The following is a 17,769-nucleotide window of genomic DNA, read 5'->3' on the forward strand; positions in this document are numbered from 1 at the left end:
ACGTTTCGAAGCAGGTATTCCTCCGCACCTTGTCCTTCGTCCAAGTAAGCTGTCTCGCTACAACACGTACTAGTGCGGAAGAGGAAACACTGGTCCGTGCCTGCGCGTCAAGCATCGCCGCTCCTTCCCCTTTCAAAGCCTCCAGCGTTAATCCCCGGCTCTCACATGCCCAGACGCGCCCGGGCGATGAGATACCGACGACACAGATAACCACCGCTTTCCTGCGTGGTGAGCGCTCTCTTCTCTTCTCTCCTCCGCCTTTGCCGTTGATATACATGCGCGGCTTCGCGGAAAAGAGCAGCGAGCGGAGGAAGCCGAGCGGCAACTGGGTCAGAATGGCGGATCTAACGCACACGACTAGTACCGGAAGTACCGCGAAAGATGCGATGAAAGTCCAGGAGGAAATCACCGAGGCCCCAGCGAGGGCTGTGGATGGCAGCGCGCATGCGCCGGAGAGTCCCGCGCAAAGAGATGGTGAGACGGGCGAGGGTGTCCGTGATGGAGGAGAGGCACGTGAGCATGCCCATAGGAGGTGGAGCCATCACAGACGGACATATAGCCATGCGCACTTCAAGGTGTATAAGAGGAGGTGGTTTGGGCTAGCGCAGCTGGTGCTGCTTAACATCGTCGTTAGCTGGGACGTATGTGTTTGACTAGTGGTGATCCACGGTTACGGAGCTAACGAGGGATTTAGTGGTTGACGTTTGCACCGGTTTCGACGACGTCGGCGGAATACTTTGGGGTTAGTGAGACGGCGGTTAATTGGCTTAGTACGGCCTTTTTGTTCTCTTTTATTGTGGCAAGTCCGTGAGTATATCCACTGCTGTTTGAACCCGCGGGGTTTGTGCTGATCAGATTTAGTGTTACGATATGGACGCTTAATCGCAGCCCGAAGGAAAGCATCATGTGGGCGTCGGTTCTCCTGCTTCTGGGGAATTGGATTCGATATGCGGGAACGAAGGCGCAGGGTGGCATCTATGGAGTCGTCATGTTCGGCCAGGTATTAACAGGTCTGGCTCAACCTTTCGTGCTCGCGGCTCCAACGCGCTACTCTGATCTCTGGTTCACGGAAGCTGGGAGAGTTAGCGCTACAGCCATCGCGTCCCTTGCGAATCCCTTCGGTGGAGCTGTAAGTCTTTCATGCTGCAACGACAGATAAAATAGGGACTACGCTTACAACCACCCAGCTCGCCCAACTCGTCAACCCCTTCCTCGGAAGCATTCCTTCCATGGTCCTCTACGTCTCCATCATCAGCACCGTCGCCTCCCTCCCTTCCTTCTTCATACCCGCTCACCCTCCAACCCCTCCAACCGCCTCCAGCACCCTCCCCAAAATCGCGCTCCTCCCCTCTGTGCGCGCCTGCCTGCGCAGCCCACCCTTCTACATCCTGCTCCTCACCTTCTCCGTCTACGTCGGCTTCTTCAACGCCTTTTCCAGCCTGATCAACCAGATCCTGTATCCATATGGGTACAGCGAAGACGAGGCGGGAATATGTGGCGCCGTGCTGATTATTGTGGGGCTGGTTGGCGCGGCGATTTCGAGCCCCGTGTTGGATCGCACGCATGCGTATTTACTGGGGATCAAGGTGTTGTGTCCGCTTGTGGCAGTGGCGTACTTGGGCATGATTTGGGCGCCGCAGACGAGGGGGTTAGTGGGGCCGTATGTGCTTGCTGCCGTCGAAGGTGCTGCGTCGTTCTCGCTGCTCCCGATTGCGCTCGAATACCTCGTCGAGATTACGTTCCCGGCCTCGCCTGAAGTGTCATCTACGATCTGTTGGGCGGGTGGACAACTGCTGGGCGGCATTTTCATCGTTGTTATGAACGCGTTGAAGGACCAGCAGCCGGTTGATCTGGCGAAGGTTAGAGAGATGGGGAGAGAACAGGGTGGTGGAGATAGGCCTCCTGGGAATATGTATAGGGCGCTAGTTTTTGAAGCTGCCGTTGCCATGGCGGTGCTGCCGTTGCCGATGATGTTGGGGATCAAGAGATTTGGCTTAAGCCATTGGGAGGGCAGGCTCAAGGTTGACGAGCATAGGGAGGGAAATGGAGTTCTTGCCGGGGAGGAAGCTAATTAATGGTGCGGTTGGGAATGCTCGATGATCTTGGGTTTGGATTTTGGATATGGATATGGATATGGACACGGGCTGAGATACCTCACGAATGGTCGGGTTTGTAATAATATCGGTGTATGGGCGCATATAGGATACCTTCGATGCTAACTGGAAGCGTACATATTCTGGAACGCGTATGTTGCTTATTGCTCACTGTCACAGGTAAATGTGAGATAAAAACAAATAGTACAGCGTTATTCTAAACAGGTCTTCAGTGGTATGTACAGTAGTCATGCTGCGTTCAGATTGTCGTCCCATGCAGATATCTCCCGCATCCGCCCTCGGCCGTCGGTATTCGGTATTGCGGAGGATCGGATGAGCCGAGGCGGAGGGTGCTTTTACTTGAGCTGAGCGAAGAGCTTGGGGGCGGCACATTGAGTTGCGCAGTGAGTGAGGTGGAAGACTGGTTACATGTTAGAGCTAGCCAACGCCTGTTCGATGGGATCCAAAGCTTACATTCTTCAATGCAGTCCTCCTTGGCCTTGCCCTCGTTATCGATCTGGCCAGTTACGCGCTCGACGCACTCGTCATAATGGTGCTTTGCTGGTGCGCACTCCTTGGAGTCGGCACATTCTGCAAGAAATGGAGTCAGCACTGCATTCCGTGGGTAATCGTTTATCGGGAGAATCTCTCCCCACTACCGCGGATACCGATTGCGCACCGAGATTCATCCACAGATGCTATTATGATATCTTGATGCTTCGCAGGGGTCCATATCTGCAAACAGAGCTTGGAAATGAGCAACTCACCCTCCTCCAGCGCATCCTTGGGATCAACAGTCTCCTCCTCTTCTTCCTCTTCCTCATCGTCTCCACCGCTAGGCCTGTGTCCAGAATCCTCATCCCCTCCCTCGGCGGCATCAGCTTTGTTCACATCTGCCTCCTCCTGCGACTCCTCGTCGGTGCCGGACGACGGGGTATTGGTCGAGGCACCACCCTTGGGCGCCTCGGCGTCGGGCGACGGGTGGGAGAAGGTCTCCCAGACGTCGGAAAAAAAGTCGGTGATAACCATTGGTGCCGTTAGAGACCAATTGACCGGTCTGGGTGTGCAGTTGCGGTGTTGATGGGGGTGAGAGGTTTGGAGCTCGCGAGAGGTTGAAGCCGGGATCGAAGCGAGGATTTGGTGCCAAGAGATTAGTCATGTGCGAAGCGTGTCATCAGATCGAAGCTCAGTCGCTGCGCTGCCTACCTGTACTGTAGCAGCGACGTTTTCTATTTCCTGCATTGCTACCCGAGCTCCACAGCAAGATGAACGGTATGGTATGACTGATTCCATTGTCTGGGTTGTCCCGTTTCCGCAGGTGAAGATCCCAGCTCTAGGCGCTGAGCCGCTCTCTTTTTCAGGACTCCGACTGTCCGTTCGACTGCAAAGGGATGAAGGCGAAATCTCAGAGTTACTGTACTAATTCCAACATCTAGCGGGCACTGGCTGAGCATTATTCTACATTTCCGCTATTCACCCCTCTCTATCCAATACGATATCTAAAGCCCTCAGATTCACACTGACGGCCTTCTCTTCCCCGCCCGCGCTCACCATAAACAAAAACTCGTCAATCGGATACTTCCCTAACACAAAAAGGTCGACAGCAAACCACGAGCCACAAGCTGAAAATGGACCCGTCATTGCAGTGCCAGACTGGGAATCTAAACCCACGCGCCACGCCACTTCCGTGCCATCTTCTGTCTCCCTTTCCAAGTTGGCTGGATAGATGCGTAAAGTATCGGGCGCTATAGGTACGGAGCCGAGGGCAGCGAGCGCGGACAAAACATCCGTTCCGTTGCTTACCCACTTAGAGATGCCGAGGCCTAGGAGTTAAGCATCGGTGTTTAGCACTAAACTAGAGTTTAAGCCATTGGTTGCCGTGTATGTTCCCGCATACACTCCGTTCGCTTGTTCACGAGCCGCGATTTCGAGGGCGGGGAATAGAGTGTCCACGATGAGGTTGTCGAGGAAGATATGCGAGCCCATACCTCCAACTGCAATGGCAAAGCCGATGTTGTAATCAGGCACCACTGCTAAGTTCGTATGGTATGTTCCAAAATCCCCTCCTTTAGTGTATAGATCGATGAGTCGTTTACTCGGACCGATGTCGGCGGCGCGGAAGATTTCCCACGGGCGACCGACGTCGCCAATGAGGCTGGAGGTGTACGATGTCGGCTTTAGCCATGCACGTGTAGAGTTCTCGTCCAGGAGCGTGGAGATCAATATTGAGCGCCCTATCTTGGAAAGATCGTCGGTAGACGCGTATAGGCCGCCCATGGGTGCTCCGTCTCCGAAGTCACGGGCCCATTGACTAAAGGTGGTGTTAAACGGAATCGCACCCTTTGTGTCGTCAGGCTTCGAGTACGAAGTCCCCGTCAAACTCAGTGGATCCATCAGAGCCGTCTTTAGGATATCCTCATAGGATCTTCCCGTGATGCTTTCGAGCGCATATCCGAGGAGCATCATTCCCGTATTACTATACGTTGCTTTCGTATTCGGCAAGAAGGTAGGTTGGCGGTCATTGATAGCATTAAAGAACTGTTCCCGATTACAGGTATAATTCGTCGCCGTCAGAATGCAGGCGGGATACTCCGAGGGCGGGAGAACGGGGAAGCCATAAGAGCCATCGTTCGCGTAGAGACCGAGTAGATCAACGAAGTCTCTCGGGAGGCCTGCGACGTGTCCTGCGATTGCTCCGAGCGTGATTTGTTCCCAGTTTACATAATCTACAGGATTTTGTTCGCTTCTCGTTCGGTTGCGGAGCTCGGGGATGTGTTGTGTGACTGGGTCGTTCCAAAGGCTGTCGCCAAGTTCGGTAAGGAATAGGTAGACCGTGATGAGCTTTGATATGCTGCCAACCCTAAAGATCGTGTCTCCGTCTACTGTTTGCACACCAGTAGTGTTAGACAGCGTGGTGCCGTCATGGTAGTATTCCAACAAGGGCTTTTCGGACTCCAGAGAGAAGATCTGGACCGTGTAGGCCGCTGTTGAGTCTACGGGCCCGTAAGAAGAGTTTTCAGATTTGAAGCTGGCGGAGATGGTTTCAGTGAGGGTTTGCAAGGCGTCTTTAATGCTAGCGGAACTAGCAAGGTTCGTCGGCGTTGGAAACACGGGACCATATAATGGACAAGAGCCGGCAGCGAATGGCGATGAAAGGAAAAGAGATACGAGAATTGATGAGAATATTGAACGACCCATTTCTACAATCAAGAGGAAGCAGAAAGTCTGTTTAGATGCATTACCTATGAGACACCACATCCATCTTATAGCAGTTGGAAATGAGGCTGTTTGTACACGAATCCTGTGGGATTGCACAGCTACCAATGCATACGTATACACGAGTATGCACGAGTAGGTAGGCCAGTTCTGGTCTTTGTTGCGGCCGCGACTCCGTCAGCTTAGCATAGCCGTATAGATAACGTCATGCAATCAACTAGGACGCTTCTGGTAACTTAGCGAGATACACTTTCGCCCAGTATGAACCGAGTTGGCCTCACTCGCCTACAACTCCGCACAATCACTATTCCTACTCATCCTGCCGCTATTTCTCTCCAATACGGCATTATGAGCAAGCTTGACACGCACCCAACGGGTTCCCTCATCTGGGCTCAGCAGGTGAAGAATCTCATCTCTGCGCCCAGAACTCGATCTTTGTTCTTACGGTCTCTGCGACCGTATATTTGAACATGTCGCAACGACTGTGGACGGACAAGAACCCGGTCTTTCTCTTCGTTATATCTGGTTGTGTGAATGCCTTGCCTTCCAATCTCGATGCGGAAATAGCAGAAGGGCGCCTGGATGTCGCCAGGCTGTGCGAGCGCTGCAGCAAAGTGCTTGACGGGGAAGATATACCAGACCCTCCCTGGGACGGGTCCACTTTTTTTGAGAGCTGGTCGACGTTAGAGGAAGTGGCAAGAGCCGCAGCCGATGGCTGTCCGGTCAGCTCCGTTATTCAACGGGGGTTCCTCAAACTTGTTCCGGATGACGCTACCCTACTCACAAGATTCCATCCGGAATTGTTCAAGGAGACTCTATCGCTTCGATTGTCGTGTGTAACGTACCACGCAGCCGGCCCCTCGCTCTGGTGGCCGAACATGAGGTGTGAAGTGAAATTTTCTCCTCTCACCGACCGCAATCTTCGTTCCGTCCAGCGTGCAGCGACGCACACATATGTGCCAAACACCGTTGCTTCGTCTGTCGCATCATTCGCGAACTCGTGGATGGAGGAATGTTTGGCTGAGCATACGAAATGTCGAGTTTCAGCTCGATACCACCCACCCCGTCTTCTCGATATCCGACAAAAGAAGTCCAATTAATCACAACGATGGATTAGAGTCGCCCCGAAGAGCCATATGCAATACTCCGCCATTGCTGGGGTGCTAATCCCAAGTTTCTCACACTCACGTCCACCAACATGGTGGAACCCCGTCAAGGCATCAAAGTTAGCCTTCTTCCAAGAAATTTTCAGGACGCAATTTCGATATGCAAGCAACTACGCCTTCCTTATATTTGGATTGACAGCCTCTGTATCGTTCAGAGTGGAGAAGGTAGTGAGGAAGACTAGCTACACCATGCGACAGAAATACGGAAAATCTATGCAAGCGACATCGTCAATCTAGCCGCCAGTCGGTCTGCTGGCGCTGAAGGAGGTTTATACGCAGCTCGGAACCCACAGCATATCAAACCGTCAGTAGTGAGAGGTCATGGCATCGGGTTTCTTCCGGACGGGTTGTTTCTCCTTGTTGAGGAGACCATCACCGAGCATGGCTGGGTTGACCAGCCTCTTAATCGCCGCGGTTGGGTCTTCTAGGAGCGGCTCTTATCTCCTCGCATTTTGTACTTCGGCGAAGACCAGGTATTCTGGGAATGCCCCGAGAGGGAAATGTGCGAAACCCATCCCGCCGGCGTCAACTAACCGTTCTCGGGGCACGTCCCCCCATTTGGTTCGCCCATTAAAGAAGAGCTTGGTGGAATCGATGAAGCAGAAAGCATCCTGAGCGAAATGATCGGTCATTACACCTCATGCCAGCTTACTTATCCTGACATTGGTACGTAGACTCTATTACAGTTGTGTCCATTTCTTGGGATAGTAGGATACTTGCTAATTATGCCGGTGCTCCCAGATAAACTAGCAGCGTTTGCTGGCATTGCCCAACATTTTACGCAAATCCTAGGCAATCAATATATTGCTGGAGTATTTCGGCGCTAGCTGCCTTAAGCACTGCTCTGGCATGGTGTATCTACAGACCGGCCGCCTTCTCAACAATCCACAACTTACAGATGTCCATCATGGAGCTGGGCGAAGATGAACTCAGAAGTAGAGATGGATAGTCGCTATATGTTACATGGCGGGAAAGGACCTCAGCTGTCTCTAGCTAGCGTTGTAAAAGCTCGGGTATCCCCTATCGACCCGGGCAATCCCTTCGGTCGCATTCAGAGAGCAGAGCTGATCCTTCTTGGCCGATTGATTCCTTTTAACGGAGCGTCTCAGGCCTCGTCCGAGTTAGGAGGTCTTGGTGGTTGGCGATTGGGCAATGAACTCGTCGATACTAGTCCTTTCGAATGGGACGTCCTTTTTGACGAGGACGCTGAGGCACGCTTCGATCCACGGAAGGCATTCTTTTTACCAATCACAATAGGTCTTAGGACGTCCAGGAGAATAGCAGCCCTGGCCCTGCTCAAAGTCGATGATGTGGACTCCGAGCAGCACGAAAGAGTCGGATTTGCGCATCTCGACGCAGAAAATCCCGAGAAACGGCTCGCAGAGTTTGAAGAGAGGGAGGTAGTTATCATCTAAGACAGTGTAGTTAACCCACGCGTCTCTTGCACAATGACTCACTCTGTAGCATTCGCATGACGGAGTTCCGGGTGAGCGCACTATCATACAGATTGAGCTTCGACCTCAGTGGGCTCACTCTCACGTCACACGACTTTGATCAAGACTACTATGATTGTTATACTTGTTAGGCTCATGCATTTCTATGCCGCTTGAAAGCTTCCTTGACAGCAACGCCCTCCTCAACATCCTTTATCACCTTCTCATCCGCTCCTACTAGCTTCGGTAACAGCTCCAGCACTTCCTCCACCTTTTCTTTCGGAACCGCAACAACCCCATTCTCAAACGGATCTATCATAATTATATCACCAGGCTCCACGGTCGTCTCGCCAACCCGCACTGGCACGTTCCATGCATGAAACTTTGTCTCCGCCCCAGCACCGACTATTGACGTCCCCCTCGACCAGATAGGCAGACCCGTCTCTGCTAATGAAACGAGGTCTCGCACTCTGCCATCGACTACTAGTCCTTGAGCACCCAGGTATTTCGCCCGCGCTGCCATTATGCCGCCGACGACTGCGCAGGATTGGCCGGCTGGTTGGCTGATCACGACGATGCTGTCGCGCTCGGTATAGTCTGACCATGGCCCGGAGACTTTGAGATTTGGTTCGGGGGCGGATTTGGGTAGTGGGGCGGGATTGGGAAAGGACGGCGTTGCTTTGGGGATCATGAGGAAGGTTGATGCTGGGGCGAGGATCTTGGAGGGTGGAGGGCCGGAACTGCTGGATGTGTGTGGCATTGGCGCTGTGAAGAGTCAATAGTTGGTGCTAATGAGCTTGATGTAGGTTCAGAGGGAAGCCTTACTGATATCGGGAAGAAAGCCAGCGCCCGGTACGTCCAATTTGAGGAGGGCGTCTGCGAGCTGTTGGGCTTGCTTAGCTTAGATGGCCGATGGTAATTAGGGCCGGCTTACATCGCATGCTGCGTATTGCGATAGCTCTTTCCACCTGGGAGAAGCCATGGTGGTTACTGTCCTCCGAAGTAGATGGCTCATGGCGACATGTGCAGGAAGAGAGCAGATAGACGGTACCGACCTAGCGGGGTTCCACAGCCCCGCCGATCCGACGCCGCTGTCGAGCTGTCACAGATGCCAACGTCGTTTTTCGGTGAGCCTCACGGCATGGTCCGGGATGGAATGCAGACAGACGTTCGCATTGAGCGTAGTCCTGCACAATGCGAATAGAGCCCCAACGGTCTAAGAGAGACGCGTTTCATAGCGTGTCTGCGCATAGATAGTGCCTGGTTTGGTCAACTTGGAGGCTACCTTCATGGGCGTATAGACCACCGTAAAGGGGAACAGTGAACGATGCCGTAGAGGAAGTTTCAAATTGGTCGAGTTGGTCAGCCGGTGAACGTCAAGCCGTAGAAGCCCATGTCAAGCGCCACGTGACCACAAGCCAAGCGGGCGGCGATCTGCGGACCAATTCGACCGCGCCTGGTCTTCTCAACACCACCTTCTTCTCGCGCCATCATGAAGGATTGCCATCGCAACCCTCTGCACGCAAACTGATGCGCCTCCATTCTTTCGCCTTCTAGCTGGTTGTTTAAATAATCCTCCCGCGGCTCCTGCCGCATCCCGCTGTCAACATGGCTTTCCAGGCGTCCGTCGCTGTGCAGGTAAAGTTTCCGCCACGGCTTCCAACGCCGCCATATCGCAGCCCTGCTAACGATGACACAGAGTGCCGTTTCTGCTACCTCTGAACTGTGGCCTACCATGTCCGCCGTCCTGCAGGCCCCATGGAAAGGCCTGGGACGACAGGCGTCAACCGGTGGTGCCAGACAACCACATGCGCAGACCTCGGAGACCGCTCCGATCGCGCAGGCATGGACAAGGGTAAAAGAGACTTCGCTTTCTAGGTCGCGGCGCATACTAAAAGCATCCCAGCATCGCTCTATGCTCATCGTCCCCGAATGTCTCGAATCCGTATCCATGTCTGCGTTGCGTCAAGCGCCTTCCCCGCAAGCCTTGAAGTCGATACCCACCGTAGCCGGAACGATATCTGCAGGTCAGTAGCGTGTTGGAATATATGGAAATGCATGGCTGACGATGTGTAGTACCGCAGAATGCGCTCCGTCACTGCAACCCGATCACGCGTAGCATACCCTTCAACTCGTTCATGGCGAAGCGGCAGTATTCGACCCTCCCGCGCACCAGCCCTCTCTCGAACCTCCGTCCGTTCCCAAAGCCGGGGAGTGTCGGACTATCTCTGCTCCAACAACGATCGATCTTTGGCGGACCTTCTCGCAGCCAGCTCGCCCGATACGAGCAGGCCGCTAACAACAACCCCACGAGCGCCGCATCCCAGGCTACTTTCTACCAGGCTCTGCTTCGCGCCAATATGCCCCAGATAATCATCGACAGATACCGAACTGGACAATTCGCTTCCAACCCTGTCGTCGAACAAGCGTACCGGAAAGCCTTGGAGAAGACCGGTCAATCGGATACCGTTGCGACTCAGATTGGACAAAACGGCGAAGCTGTTGGTGGGTTATCCCCTCAGCAGATGCAGGCTATCGGGCAAGCTGTTGGTACTCACGTCGGAAGAGGCCAAATCGGCAAAACGCGGGGCGGAACCGGTCAAAAGGCCGATCCGCTGTACGTCGTCGTCGAGGAGCCCCTGTGGAGCCACATCGCCAAATGGATCAAATGGCTCCTGGGTTTCGGCCTTGCTGCCTACTTTGCCTTGATTGTGATCACTCTCTTCGTCGAAACCAGCGGCGTCCTGAAGAAGGTCGGCGGTGGTAGCACCGCCGAGGTCCGCCCCGAACATCAGAACACCCGGTTCAGCGATGTCCAAGGCTGTGATGAGGCGAAGGAAGAGCTTACGGATATTGTCGACTTCCTCAAGAACCCCGAACGGTACAACAAGCTTGGTGGCCGCCTGCCAAAGGGTGTGCTCCTGATCGGCCCTCCCGGAACCGGAAAGACCCTGCTCGCTCGCGCTGTTGCGGGTGAAGCTGGCGTCCCGTTCTTCTACATGTCTGGCTCTGAATTCGACGAAGTCTATGTTGGTGTTGGTGCTAAGCGTGTCCGCGAGCTTTTCAGCGCTGCTCGCGCAAAAGCACCTGCTATCGTATTCATCGATGAGCTTGATGCTGTTGGTGGAAAGCGAAAGTCACGAGATGCGAACTACCACCGCCAGACCCTTAACCAGCTTCTGAACGACCTGGATGGCTTCGACCAGTCCACCGGTGTTATCTTCATTGCCGCGACCAATCACCCCGAAATACTCGATAAGGCCTTGCTCCGACCCGGTCGCTTCGATCGCCACGTGCAGGTTGAGCTTCCAGACGTTAGGGGTCGGCTAGCTATCCTGAAGCACCACACCAAGAAGATTCGTCTCTCTCCTGATGTCGATCTCTCCAAGATCGCTCGAGGAACCCCTGGCTTCTCTGGAGCTGAGCTGGAAAATCTTGCGAACACTGCTGCCATCCAGGCTTCAAAGCACCAGGCCAAATGGGTTTCGATCCTCGATCTTGAATGGGCCAAGGACAAGATCATGATGGGTTCCGAGCGCAAGAGCAGGATCGTCCCTCTTGCAGATAAGCTCCAGACTGCCTACCACGAGGGTGGCCACACTCTTGTTGGCCTTTACACGAAGGGGTTCAGTGAGGTTCACAAAGCGACTATCTTGCCTAGAGGCCACGCCGCCGGTATAACCTTTTTCCTCCCACAAGAAGAGCATCATCGCTCCAGGCAACAATACATTCGCGATCTCCAGGTCAGCATGGGCGGCAAGATGGCGGAGGAGATTGTGTACGGCCCTGAGAACGTCGGCGACGGTGTCTCCGGTGATATTCAGCAAGCAACGAAGGTCGCTTACGCCATGGTCACATCATTCGGTTTCTCGGATCTGCTCGGCAACGTCGACTTCCGGTCCAACTACGAACAGGTCTCGCCCGAGACAAAGCGTCTCATCGATAATGAGGTACGGCGGCTCATTGATGAAGCCAAGGACAGCGCTAGGAATCTCCTAGAGAAGCATCGTCCCGAGCTGGATCTGCTTGCAGCTGCCCTAGTTCAGTACGAGACGCTGGACAAGGAGGAGATTGTGAAGGTTATCAAAGGCGAGAAGCTGCCTGATCGACTGATGGCGATGCCGGATACTCCCATCAAGATCCCCGAGAAGATGCCGCTGCCCCCGGCGGTGGTTTCGCCCGTGCCAAGCAACGACGACAACGGACCACGAGGCTCTGGTGTGCCCGCGTAGACGGACGGCAAACCTTGGTGTTCCGAAACTGTGGTCAACCACCACATTGCATTCTAGCATGCATGTGAGGCGAATGGCGTTACTACCAGCAAGCCCTCCCCTCGTTCTCCCCGAACTAGGCCTACCCTATTAAAAGGGAGCTTCCGACTTCCGGTCAGTCATTCCTGGGACAGGTTTTTTTTCTTTGTAACATTATATGGTATTGGTATGCTAGCGCTTAGCAAGCGGGAAGAGTACTTGGGGCTCTTTGAGCTTGCATGCTTTTTTGCATCGAATGAGCGATAAGCACTTGGGTGTAGTCTAGACTGGCTGGTACGAAATGAAAAAGGTAAAAAATCACTGTGCGTTCTCAATTGTTCCAATATTCTTCAGGTCGTGAAGATCATTTTCCGTCCAAAACCTTCCTCAGCCTCTTGAGTCCTTCTTTCAACACTACTTCCTTATTGCTGAACACCAACCGGAACCATCCTGGCTGCTCGGCCGCTTGCATGCCTCCACCCGTCAGAAACAACTTCTCCTTGAGCAACCTCTCCGCCAGCTTCCCTTCCCTCTCCCACCCATCCTCCCCACCCTCCTCCCTGAGCCACGGGCTCAGATCAATCCACAGATAAAACCCCGCATTCGTCCCCGGCGCGTAGCATATCCCCGCTTCATCCAGCACCTTCCTCGCTAGCGCATTCGCGTCCGCAAGCCTCTTCCTCGACTTCTCCAGAAACGAATCGACAAAGTCACTGTCTCCAAGAATCGTGGCAGCGAGCACATCATTAACCGTGCCACTCCAATGAAACATGGCAATAGCGCTCACGGCGCGTTGCAGCTCGGCGTTCTGCGTCCACAGACTGCCGATGCGCAGGCCGCCGCTGGCGAAGTCCTTGGACAGCCCGTACACGTGGTGCAAGTAGTCTGGGGAGATGTATTGCGTCCAGGGGAGGCTGAGGATGGATGTGAAGGGGACGCAGCTGGAGGAGGAGGAGGGGCTGGAAGGGGTGGAGTACACCGACATGGCGTATATTTCGTCGGCGAGGAGGTGGATTTTGTGCTGGGCGCAGAATTTGAGGAGCGCGGTTAGAGTGGAGGCTGGGTAGCAGCGGCCGAGGGGATTGTGCGGGTTGCAGAGCATGAGGGCGCGGATTCTCACACCTTGCTCCTCTGCTTTCTGCCGGGCGGCTTCGTAGCATGAGAGGGATTCCGGGGCGAATTGGTCGACGCCGGCGAAGGGGACGAAGATGGGTGTCATCCTGGTCCTTGGTGTTAGCGGCACTGACTTCTATTGGCGCCTGTGGCGTGCGAATGAGGATAGAGTACGGCTTCCTTACTTCGCGAGCAGTCCAAAATCGCTCTGGAACGCCACGTAACTTGGCATGGTGAGCAGTATTCCGTCTCCGGCACCGTCGCCCAGCACGTGGCCTAGCATGTTGAAGAGGGAGGAGCAGCCGTTTGTTAGGGTGAGTTCGCCGGGCTTGAGAGGGGTTGTAGGGGAGAAGTGGCTGCAGGGATTGGCGTGTTAGCATGACGGGATGGAAGGGGAAAGGAAGGCAGGGGAAGGTGGAAGGTAGAAGGCTACCTGTTGATGAAGTTTGCCATGGCGGTTCGGAGACGAACAGAGCCCCAGGGTCCTTCGCCGTAGTTGAAGTCGTCGCCCTGGAGGTTCAACTATGCAATCGCAATTAGCATAAATCATTGCCAATCTGCTCCCATTCTTCAACCAGCGATTGGGAATACTGCCCTCCAAACATATCACATACATACATCTTGCGATTTCACAAACTTCGCTACATCATCGAGCATGAGATACTATCATGTTTGTCAGTCGTCATGATTGCCCGCTGGGGGACGGCATGCGGAAGGTTCGGTCCGTACATTCTCAGCGGTGCCCAAATTGACAAGCCCGTCTGGGTTGGTAACGGGATGCCATTGTTTGGTCAGAATCTTGGATGCCAGGTCCCGCATATTAGGCCCGGATGCGAGGGCGGAGCCGCGAGAGCTGAGGGTAGATCGAGATGTGATAGAGGGCGCCATTGCGGGTGATATCTTTCAAATGCAGTTGGAACGGCAAGAACAAACAGAAGCGAAGGATGGGATGACATGGAAGAAGGAAGAGAATACATCCGTGAAGTTAAGGGCCTAAGGAGGGAAATCACATGATAGTGAGAACGCTTACGTGAGTCATCCCCATCGACGATCCTCAAGCTCTTACGCAGACTTCTACCCATGTCTCCGTTTCTCTTCGTCCGTACGCCTCCCAAAACGCCAATTTCAATATCCTAAAACAAGCACAAGCAATCAATATTGCGAAACGCGTTGAATTGGCGGTCCTTCACCTTTCTGAGATTCTTCGGAATGCCGCCTATTAGGAGAAGTGAAGCTCCTGCCACTATGCTAGGCACACACGACCTGCTCTTTCTCTCGCGCCAGTAAGTACATCAAGAAGAAAAGATGCCGGGGAAGCAGTTTCCGCACATCAAACAAACAATCAGCCCGCACTCGGCCACGAAGGTAGTGGAAGCAGTAGAGTCGAATATAAGTGCCGCCTAAGTCAACCAAGCGGGCGCTAGCCAATCATAGAACCAAAATTTTCCTCCGCTGAATCGAAAGCCAAGGGGGTGTTCGCCGAAGCCGAAGCCGATGGATGCAAGGGTTCTTTCAAAAAGGTATTCCTCCAAGAATGTGCCGTACCAGTACAAAAGAAAGTTGAGATGATGATCTGAGCCGGGTAAGATGATGGTAAACGCGATATCAAAGACACCCGAACGCCGATCGCTGGATGAGTAGACGAGTCGTGGTGATGCCAAACTATAACAGGCCCAGGTAACGCGATGTTCGACAACCGTTCGAAAAGCGACGAAAAATAGGATTATATAAGCGATATCAACAGGGTGTTGATAAGGTAGGATGACTCGCGTCTTAGAAGTTTGCGAGCCCATTCTTTGAGTGGCGTTTGCTGAATCGCTTCCTGCCTTTTAGCGAATCAGCATCTCCGTGCTCTTTGCGAAGATGCCGTGCAGTAGGTATGTTGACGCCGTCGAGGGCGGAATCACCACCTAACGTACTAGTGGGGCTCGAGAGACTGGAGTTGAGGTCGTTCAGCGTGGAATCCCCGGAATATGAGTTCGTCATGTTTTGCGATATCGCGTAGTCTCTGGCTTGTTCGATGCTGTCGAGCCATTCTTGCGTGTAATATTTGCTGCCGTTGGGATCGCTTGTTGTGCTTTTGGGGTCTTCGAAAACGAATTGCTTGTCTCGCTGCGAGATGTTTAGCAGACTGCCTATGCTACAGCGACGACATGGCCTTACTGTTTCAACCAGCCAGGCGGTCAGGCCTTTCGAATCCTGGAAGCCTCTCCACGTGCACCCAGGCGACAGCAAAGACACCTCCTCTTTCAATTTCTTGTCATTCGTACCAGCGGCACACATGAGAACCCGGGCGTTTGAGGTAATCATCACGAGCCGCTGCCGCTTCTTCACCGTGCTGCTACTGAAGAAACGCGAGAACTTCTTTGGGGTTTCAGCAGAACCATCATCTTTCCCACCTACAGGATGACCTGCAGGATGCTGTGTGACGAACATGTTGCCGAGCTTCAGTATGCGCTCGTCTCTTTTTGTCAAGACCGGAGACCATTCGATATCCAGTTGACTCGGAGGCGGCAATTCAGTAATAAGACGGGGCATTGGCAGCCGTGGGGGATTTGCCGTTGGAGCGGCAGGAGTTGTCGGGGCTGGCGCTGTGTTACCGAAAAGGACCTCTTTGGAAGTATGGGGGGCGTAATTACCGTTTAGTCTTATGGCTTCTTTGGGTGGTGAAATGTAGGACTTCAGACGCGGAGCCTTCTGTTTCCACAGTCCTTTGCCCCATGTAACACCCTCAAAGAATGGGTGGCTCTTGATATGCTCGATTGGAAGGCGTGTCAAGGGATCCAGTACCAGTAGCCTCTCCACCAAATCTTTCGCAAGGGGAGGGAAGCCATCCGGAAAGGTGTACTCCAGCCCCACGATTTTCTGGAAAGTCTGATACTCATTAGCAGCCTTGAATGGAGGCCGGCCGGCGAGCAGCTGGTAAATGATGCAGCCAAACGCCCACAAGTCGCTGGCTTTGCAAGCGTTCTTATCGGTGAGCAGCTCTGGCGAGACGTATTCAGCGGTTCCGACGAAAGACTGTGCCCGGTCCGAGTCCATTCCTTCCAGGGGATCTCCAGCGGTGGAGCCTACACCGTTCGACTTCTTCTGATCCAGTATCTTGGCGGTTCCAAAATCGGTAATCTTAACGTGCATTTGGTCGTCGAGCAGGACATTCTCGGGTTTCAGGTCGCGATGAATGACGCCCCGCGAGTGCATGTAGTCAATCGCGTCGAGTATCTGCGCGCCGTAGAATCTTGTGCATTCGATGTCGAATGTGGTCATCTTTTTGAGGAATCCCAGCAACTCTCCCCCAGCGGCCAAGTCCAGAACGAAATAAAGCGATCGCTCGTCCTGGAAGGTGTAGTAGAGTCGCACAATGCCCGGATGCTCCGTCAATCGATTCAACGTGTCCTTTTCGATGTTCACGTATTTAACCTTCTTCTCCTTGATGATGTGACGCTTATCGAGCACTTTGATGGCGTACTCTCGCAATGTCTGCCGGTCTGTAGCAGCTAGGACGGTACTGTAAGACCCTTCACCAAGCGTTCTCCCGAAGTTGAAATCCTTGACGCCCTTTTTCACGACTCGTGTAACGGGTCTGCCGTTTTGGTCGACTTCCTGCCTCATGCCCGTCGCGGCTCCTTTCTCTTTCCATTCCTCGCTGCTCTGTAATGGACCACCCTCGATGTTGTACGGTGAGCTGGACAGATGGCCGACGGGGACGGGGGCGCTCGAGCTGTGGGCACCGTCCATGGGCATGCGTCGCGAGCTTCTTCGCGGAGGAAACGGGCCGTTGCCCACTGCCATCTGACCTGGCGGGGGGTACCCTCTGCTGCTCCGGCTCGGTTCGCGCGAGGGCATCCTATCCGGCGCGACCCTCGAGCTGCTCGTCCGTCTTATGTCTGTTGTGACATCGTCGTTATATCGGTAGGTGCTGGGGCTGGGCGTGGCGGCGGCGGAGCTTGACGACAGGTTCGGATGGTTGTACATGGCGGTGGAGACAGGCCGTCCGGCCACGCTCTGGAGGGTCGGGCCATTGCGAGGCGGGATAAGTGGCCCGGAGGCGTATTGCTGGTAGGAGGCCTGCTGCTGGGCCTGGTGGGCTAGGGGCATCGACTGCCTGTGTGTAAGCCGCGACGAGTACGCGGAGGAGGCTTCGACGGCCAGCGGGGAGGGCTGGCCCGCGGAGGACGAGGACGGAGAGGCTGTGGTGAAAGCATTCGGGTTGAAGCCCAGCGACCCCGCGCCCGGCTGAGGCTCCGGGAGCAGATGTGAAGGGGCCTGCTGCTTCTGCCGGTCCGTGATGGTACTCGAGGAGGATGCATGCGAGGGCGATGACGACGGGCGGGCGTCAGCAGGCTCGGGGTCTGCTGGCTGCTGGGGCAGCGGCGGCGGCGAGGGCGAGGACGGGTCTTCGTCAGGGTTTGCAATGCGCAGCCCGCCGAGCGACTGCGAGAGGCTCAGGTCGCCATTCATCATGGCGGCCGCTGGGCAGCGGAGGCGGGAAGCGAGC

The 17,769-nt window shown here is 54.4% G+C and overlaps 9 protein-coding genes across 9 annotated transcripts; 4 read left to right on the plus strand and 5 right to left on the minus strand.

The window, feature by feature from the left end:
- Nucleotides 1–335: 335 nt before the first annotated feature.
- BU26DRAFT_580709 (MFS general substrate transporter) lies at nucleotides 336–2,299 on the plus strand (the record flags this gene model as incomplete). Its single annotated transcript, XM_033834476.1, has 4 exons — nucleotides 336–641; nucleotides 695–807; nucleotides 862–1,129; nucleotides 1,188–2,299. 4 exons carry the CDS (start codon nucleotides 336–338, stop codon nucleotides 2,073–2,075), a joined length of 1,575 nt encoding a protein of 524 aa, XP_033678630.1. The 3' UTR covers nucleotides 2,076–2,299.
- BU26DRAFT_523223 (Non-heme 11 kDa protein of cytochrome bc1 complex) lies at nucleotides 2,192–3,122 on the minus strand (the record flags this gene model as incomplete). The annotated part of the gene is made up of 3 exons (XM_033829993.1): nucleotides 2,192–2,514; nucleotides 2,568–2,684; nucleotides 2,861–3,122. The coding sequence occupies 3 exons, from the start codon at nucleotides 3,120–3,122 to the stop codon at nucleotides 2,450–2,452; spliced, it is 444 nt and encodes a 147-aa protein (XP_033678631.1). The 3' UTR covers nucleotides 2,192–2,449.
- Nucleotides 3,123–3,449: 327 nt separating this feature from the next.
- Nucleotides 3,450–5,337, minus strand: BU26DRAFT_523224 (beta-lactamase/transpeptidase-like protein). Its single transcript, XM_033829994.1, has one exon. The coding sequence runs from the start codon at nucleotides 5,289–5,291 to the stop codon at nucleotides 3,924–3,926; it is 1,368 nt and encodes a 455-aa protein (XP_033678632.1). The 5' UTR covers nucleotides 5,292–5,337; the 3' UTR covers nucleotides 3,450–3,923.
- A 1,095-nt stretch (nucleotides 5,338–6,432) lies between these two features.
- Nucleotides 6,433–6,657, plus strand: BU26DRAFT_436569 (heterokaryon incompatibility; the record flags this gene model as incomplete). The annotated part of the gene is made up of 1 exon (XM_033824182.1): nucleotides 6,433–6,657. A coding segment is annotated over one exon (225 nt), but the record flags the coding sequence as incomplete, so codon positions are not given.
- Nucleotides 6,604–7,144, plus strand: BU26DRAFT_106126 (uncharacterized protein). Its single transcript, XM_033819323.1, has one exon. It carries the CDS (start codon nucleotides 6,797–6,799, stop codon nucleotides 7,088–7,090), a length of 294 nt encoding a protein of 97 aa, XP_033678634.1. The 5' UTR covers nucleotides 6,604–6,796; the 3' UTR covers nucleotides 7,091–7,144.
- A 436-nt stretch (nucleotides 7,145–7,580) lies between these two features.
- Nucleotides 7,581–9,126, minus strand: BU26DRAFT_580731 (RraA-like protein; the record flags this gene model as incomplete). The annotated part of the gene is made up of 4 exons (XM_033834477.1): nucleotides 8,843–9,126; nucleotides 8,734–8,791; nucleotides 8,129–8,673; nucleotides 7,581–7,886 (listed from the first exon to the last, which is right to left on the minus strand). Exons 1-4 carry the CDS (start codon nucleotides 8,921–8,923, stop codon nucleotides 7,581–7,583), a joined length of 990 nt encoding a protein of 329 aa, XP_033678635.1. The 5' UTR covers nucleotides 8,924–9,126.
- Nucleotides 9,127–9,371: 245 nt separating this feature from the next.
- On the plus strand, nucleotides 9,372–12,484 carry BU26DRAFT_554505 (ATP-dependent metallopeptidase Hfl). The gene is made up of 3 exons (XM_033832266.1): nucleotides 9,372–9,546; nucleotides 9,608–9,935; nucleotides 9,985–12,484. Exons 1-3 carry the CDS (start codon nucleotides 9,517–9,519, stop codon nucleotides 12,138–12,140), a joined length of 2,514 nt encoding a protein of 837 aa, XP_033678636.1. The 5' UTR covers nucleotides 9,372–9,516; the 3' UTR covers nucleotides 12,141–12,484.
- A 38-nt stretch (nucleotides 12,485–12,522) lies between these two features.
- On the minus strand, nucleotides 12,523–14,090 carry BU26DRAFT_533957 (PLP-dependent transferase; the record flags this gene model as incomplete). Its single annotated transcript, XM_033831190.1, has 5 exons — nucleotides 12,523–13,378; nucleotides 13,457–13,627; nucleotides 13,705–13,793; nucleotides 13,890–13,934; nucleotides 14,001–14,090. 5 exons carry the CDS (start codon nucleotides 14,088–14,090, stop codon nucleotides 12,523–12,525), a joined length of 1,251 nt encoding a protein of 416 aa, XP_033678637.1.
- Nucleotides 14,091–15,044: 954 nt separating this feature from the next.
- Nucleotides 15,045–17,369, minus strand: BU26DRAFT_436346 (serine/threonine protein kinase-like protein; the record flags this gene model as incomplete). The annotated part of the gene is made up of 2 exons (XM_033824173.1): nucleotides 15,045–15,383; nucleotides 15,435–17,369. The coding sequence occupies 2 exons, from the start codon at nucleotides 17,367–17,369 to the stop codon at nucleotides 15,045–15,047; spliced, it is 2,274 nt and encodes a 757-aa protein (XP_033678638.1).
- Between the last annotated feature and the right edge of the window lie 400 nt (nucleotides 17,370–17,769).

This window comes from Trematosphaeria pertusa (assembly GCF_010094035.1).
Source record: "Trematosphaeria pertusa strain CBS 122368 unplaced genomic scaffold BU26scaffold_16, whole genome shotgun sequence".
Taxonomy (NCBI): domain Eukaryota; kingdom Fungi; phylum Ascomycota; class Dothideomycetes; order Pleosporales; family Trematosphaeriaceae; genus Trematosphaeria; species Trematosphaeria pertusa.

Excerpts from the sequence above, each read along its gene's own strand:
- BU26DRAFT_523224 (XM_033829994.1), bottom strand. The coding sequence starts at position 5,291 with ATGGGTCGTTCAATATTCTCATCAATTCTCGTATCTCTTTTCCTTTCA.
- BU26DRAFT_554505 (XM_033832266.1), top strand. The coding sequence starts at position 9,517 with ATGGCTTTCCAGGCGTCCGTCGCTGTGCAG. Across the intron at positions 9,547-9,607 it reads AGGCGTCCGTCGCTGTGCAG|AGTGCCGTTTCTGCTACCTC; the intron begins GTAAAGTTTCCG and ends ACGATGACACAG. Across the intron at positions 9,936-9,984 it reads AGCCGGAACGATATCTGCAG|TACCGCAGAATGCGCTCCGT; the intron begins GTCAGTAGCGTG and ends GACGATGTGTAG.
- BU26DRAFT_106126 (XM_033819323.1), top strand. The coding sequence starts at position 6,797 with ATGGCATCGGGTTTCTTCCGGACGGGTTGTTTCTCCTTGTTGAGGAGA.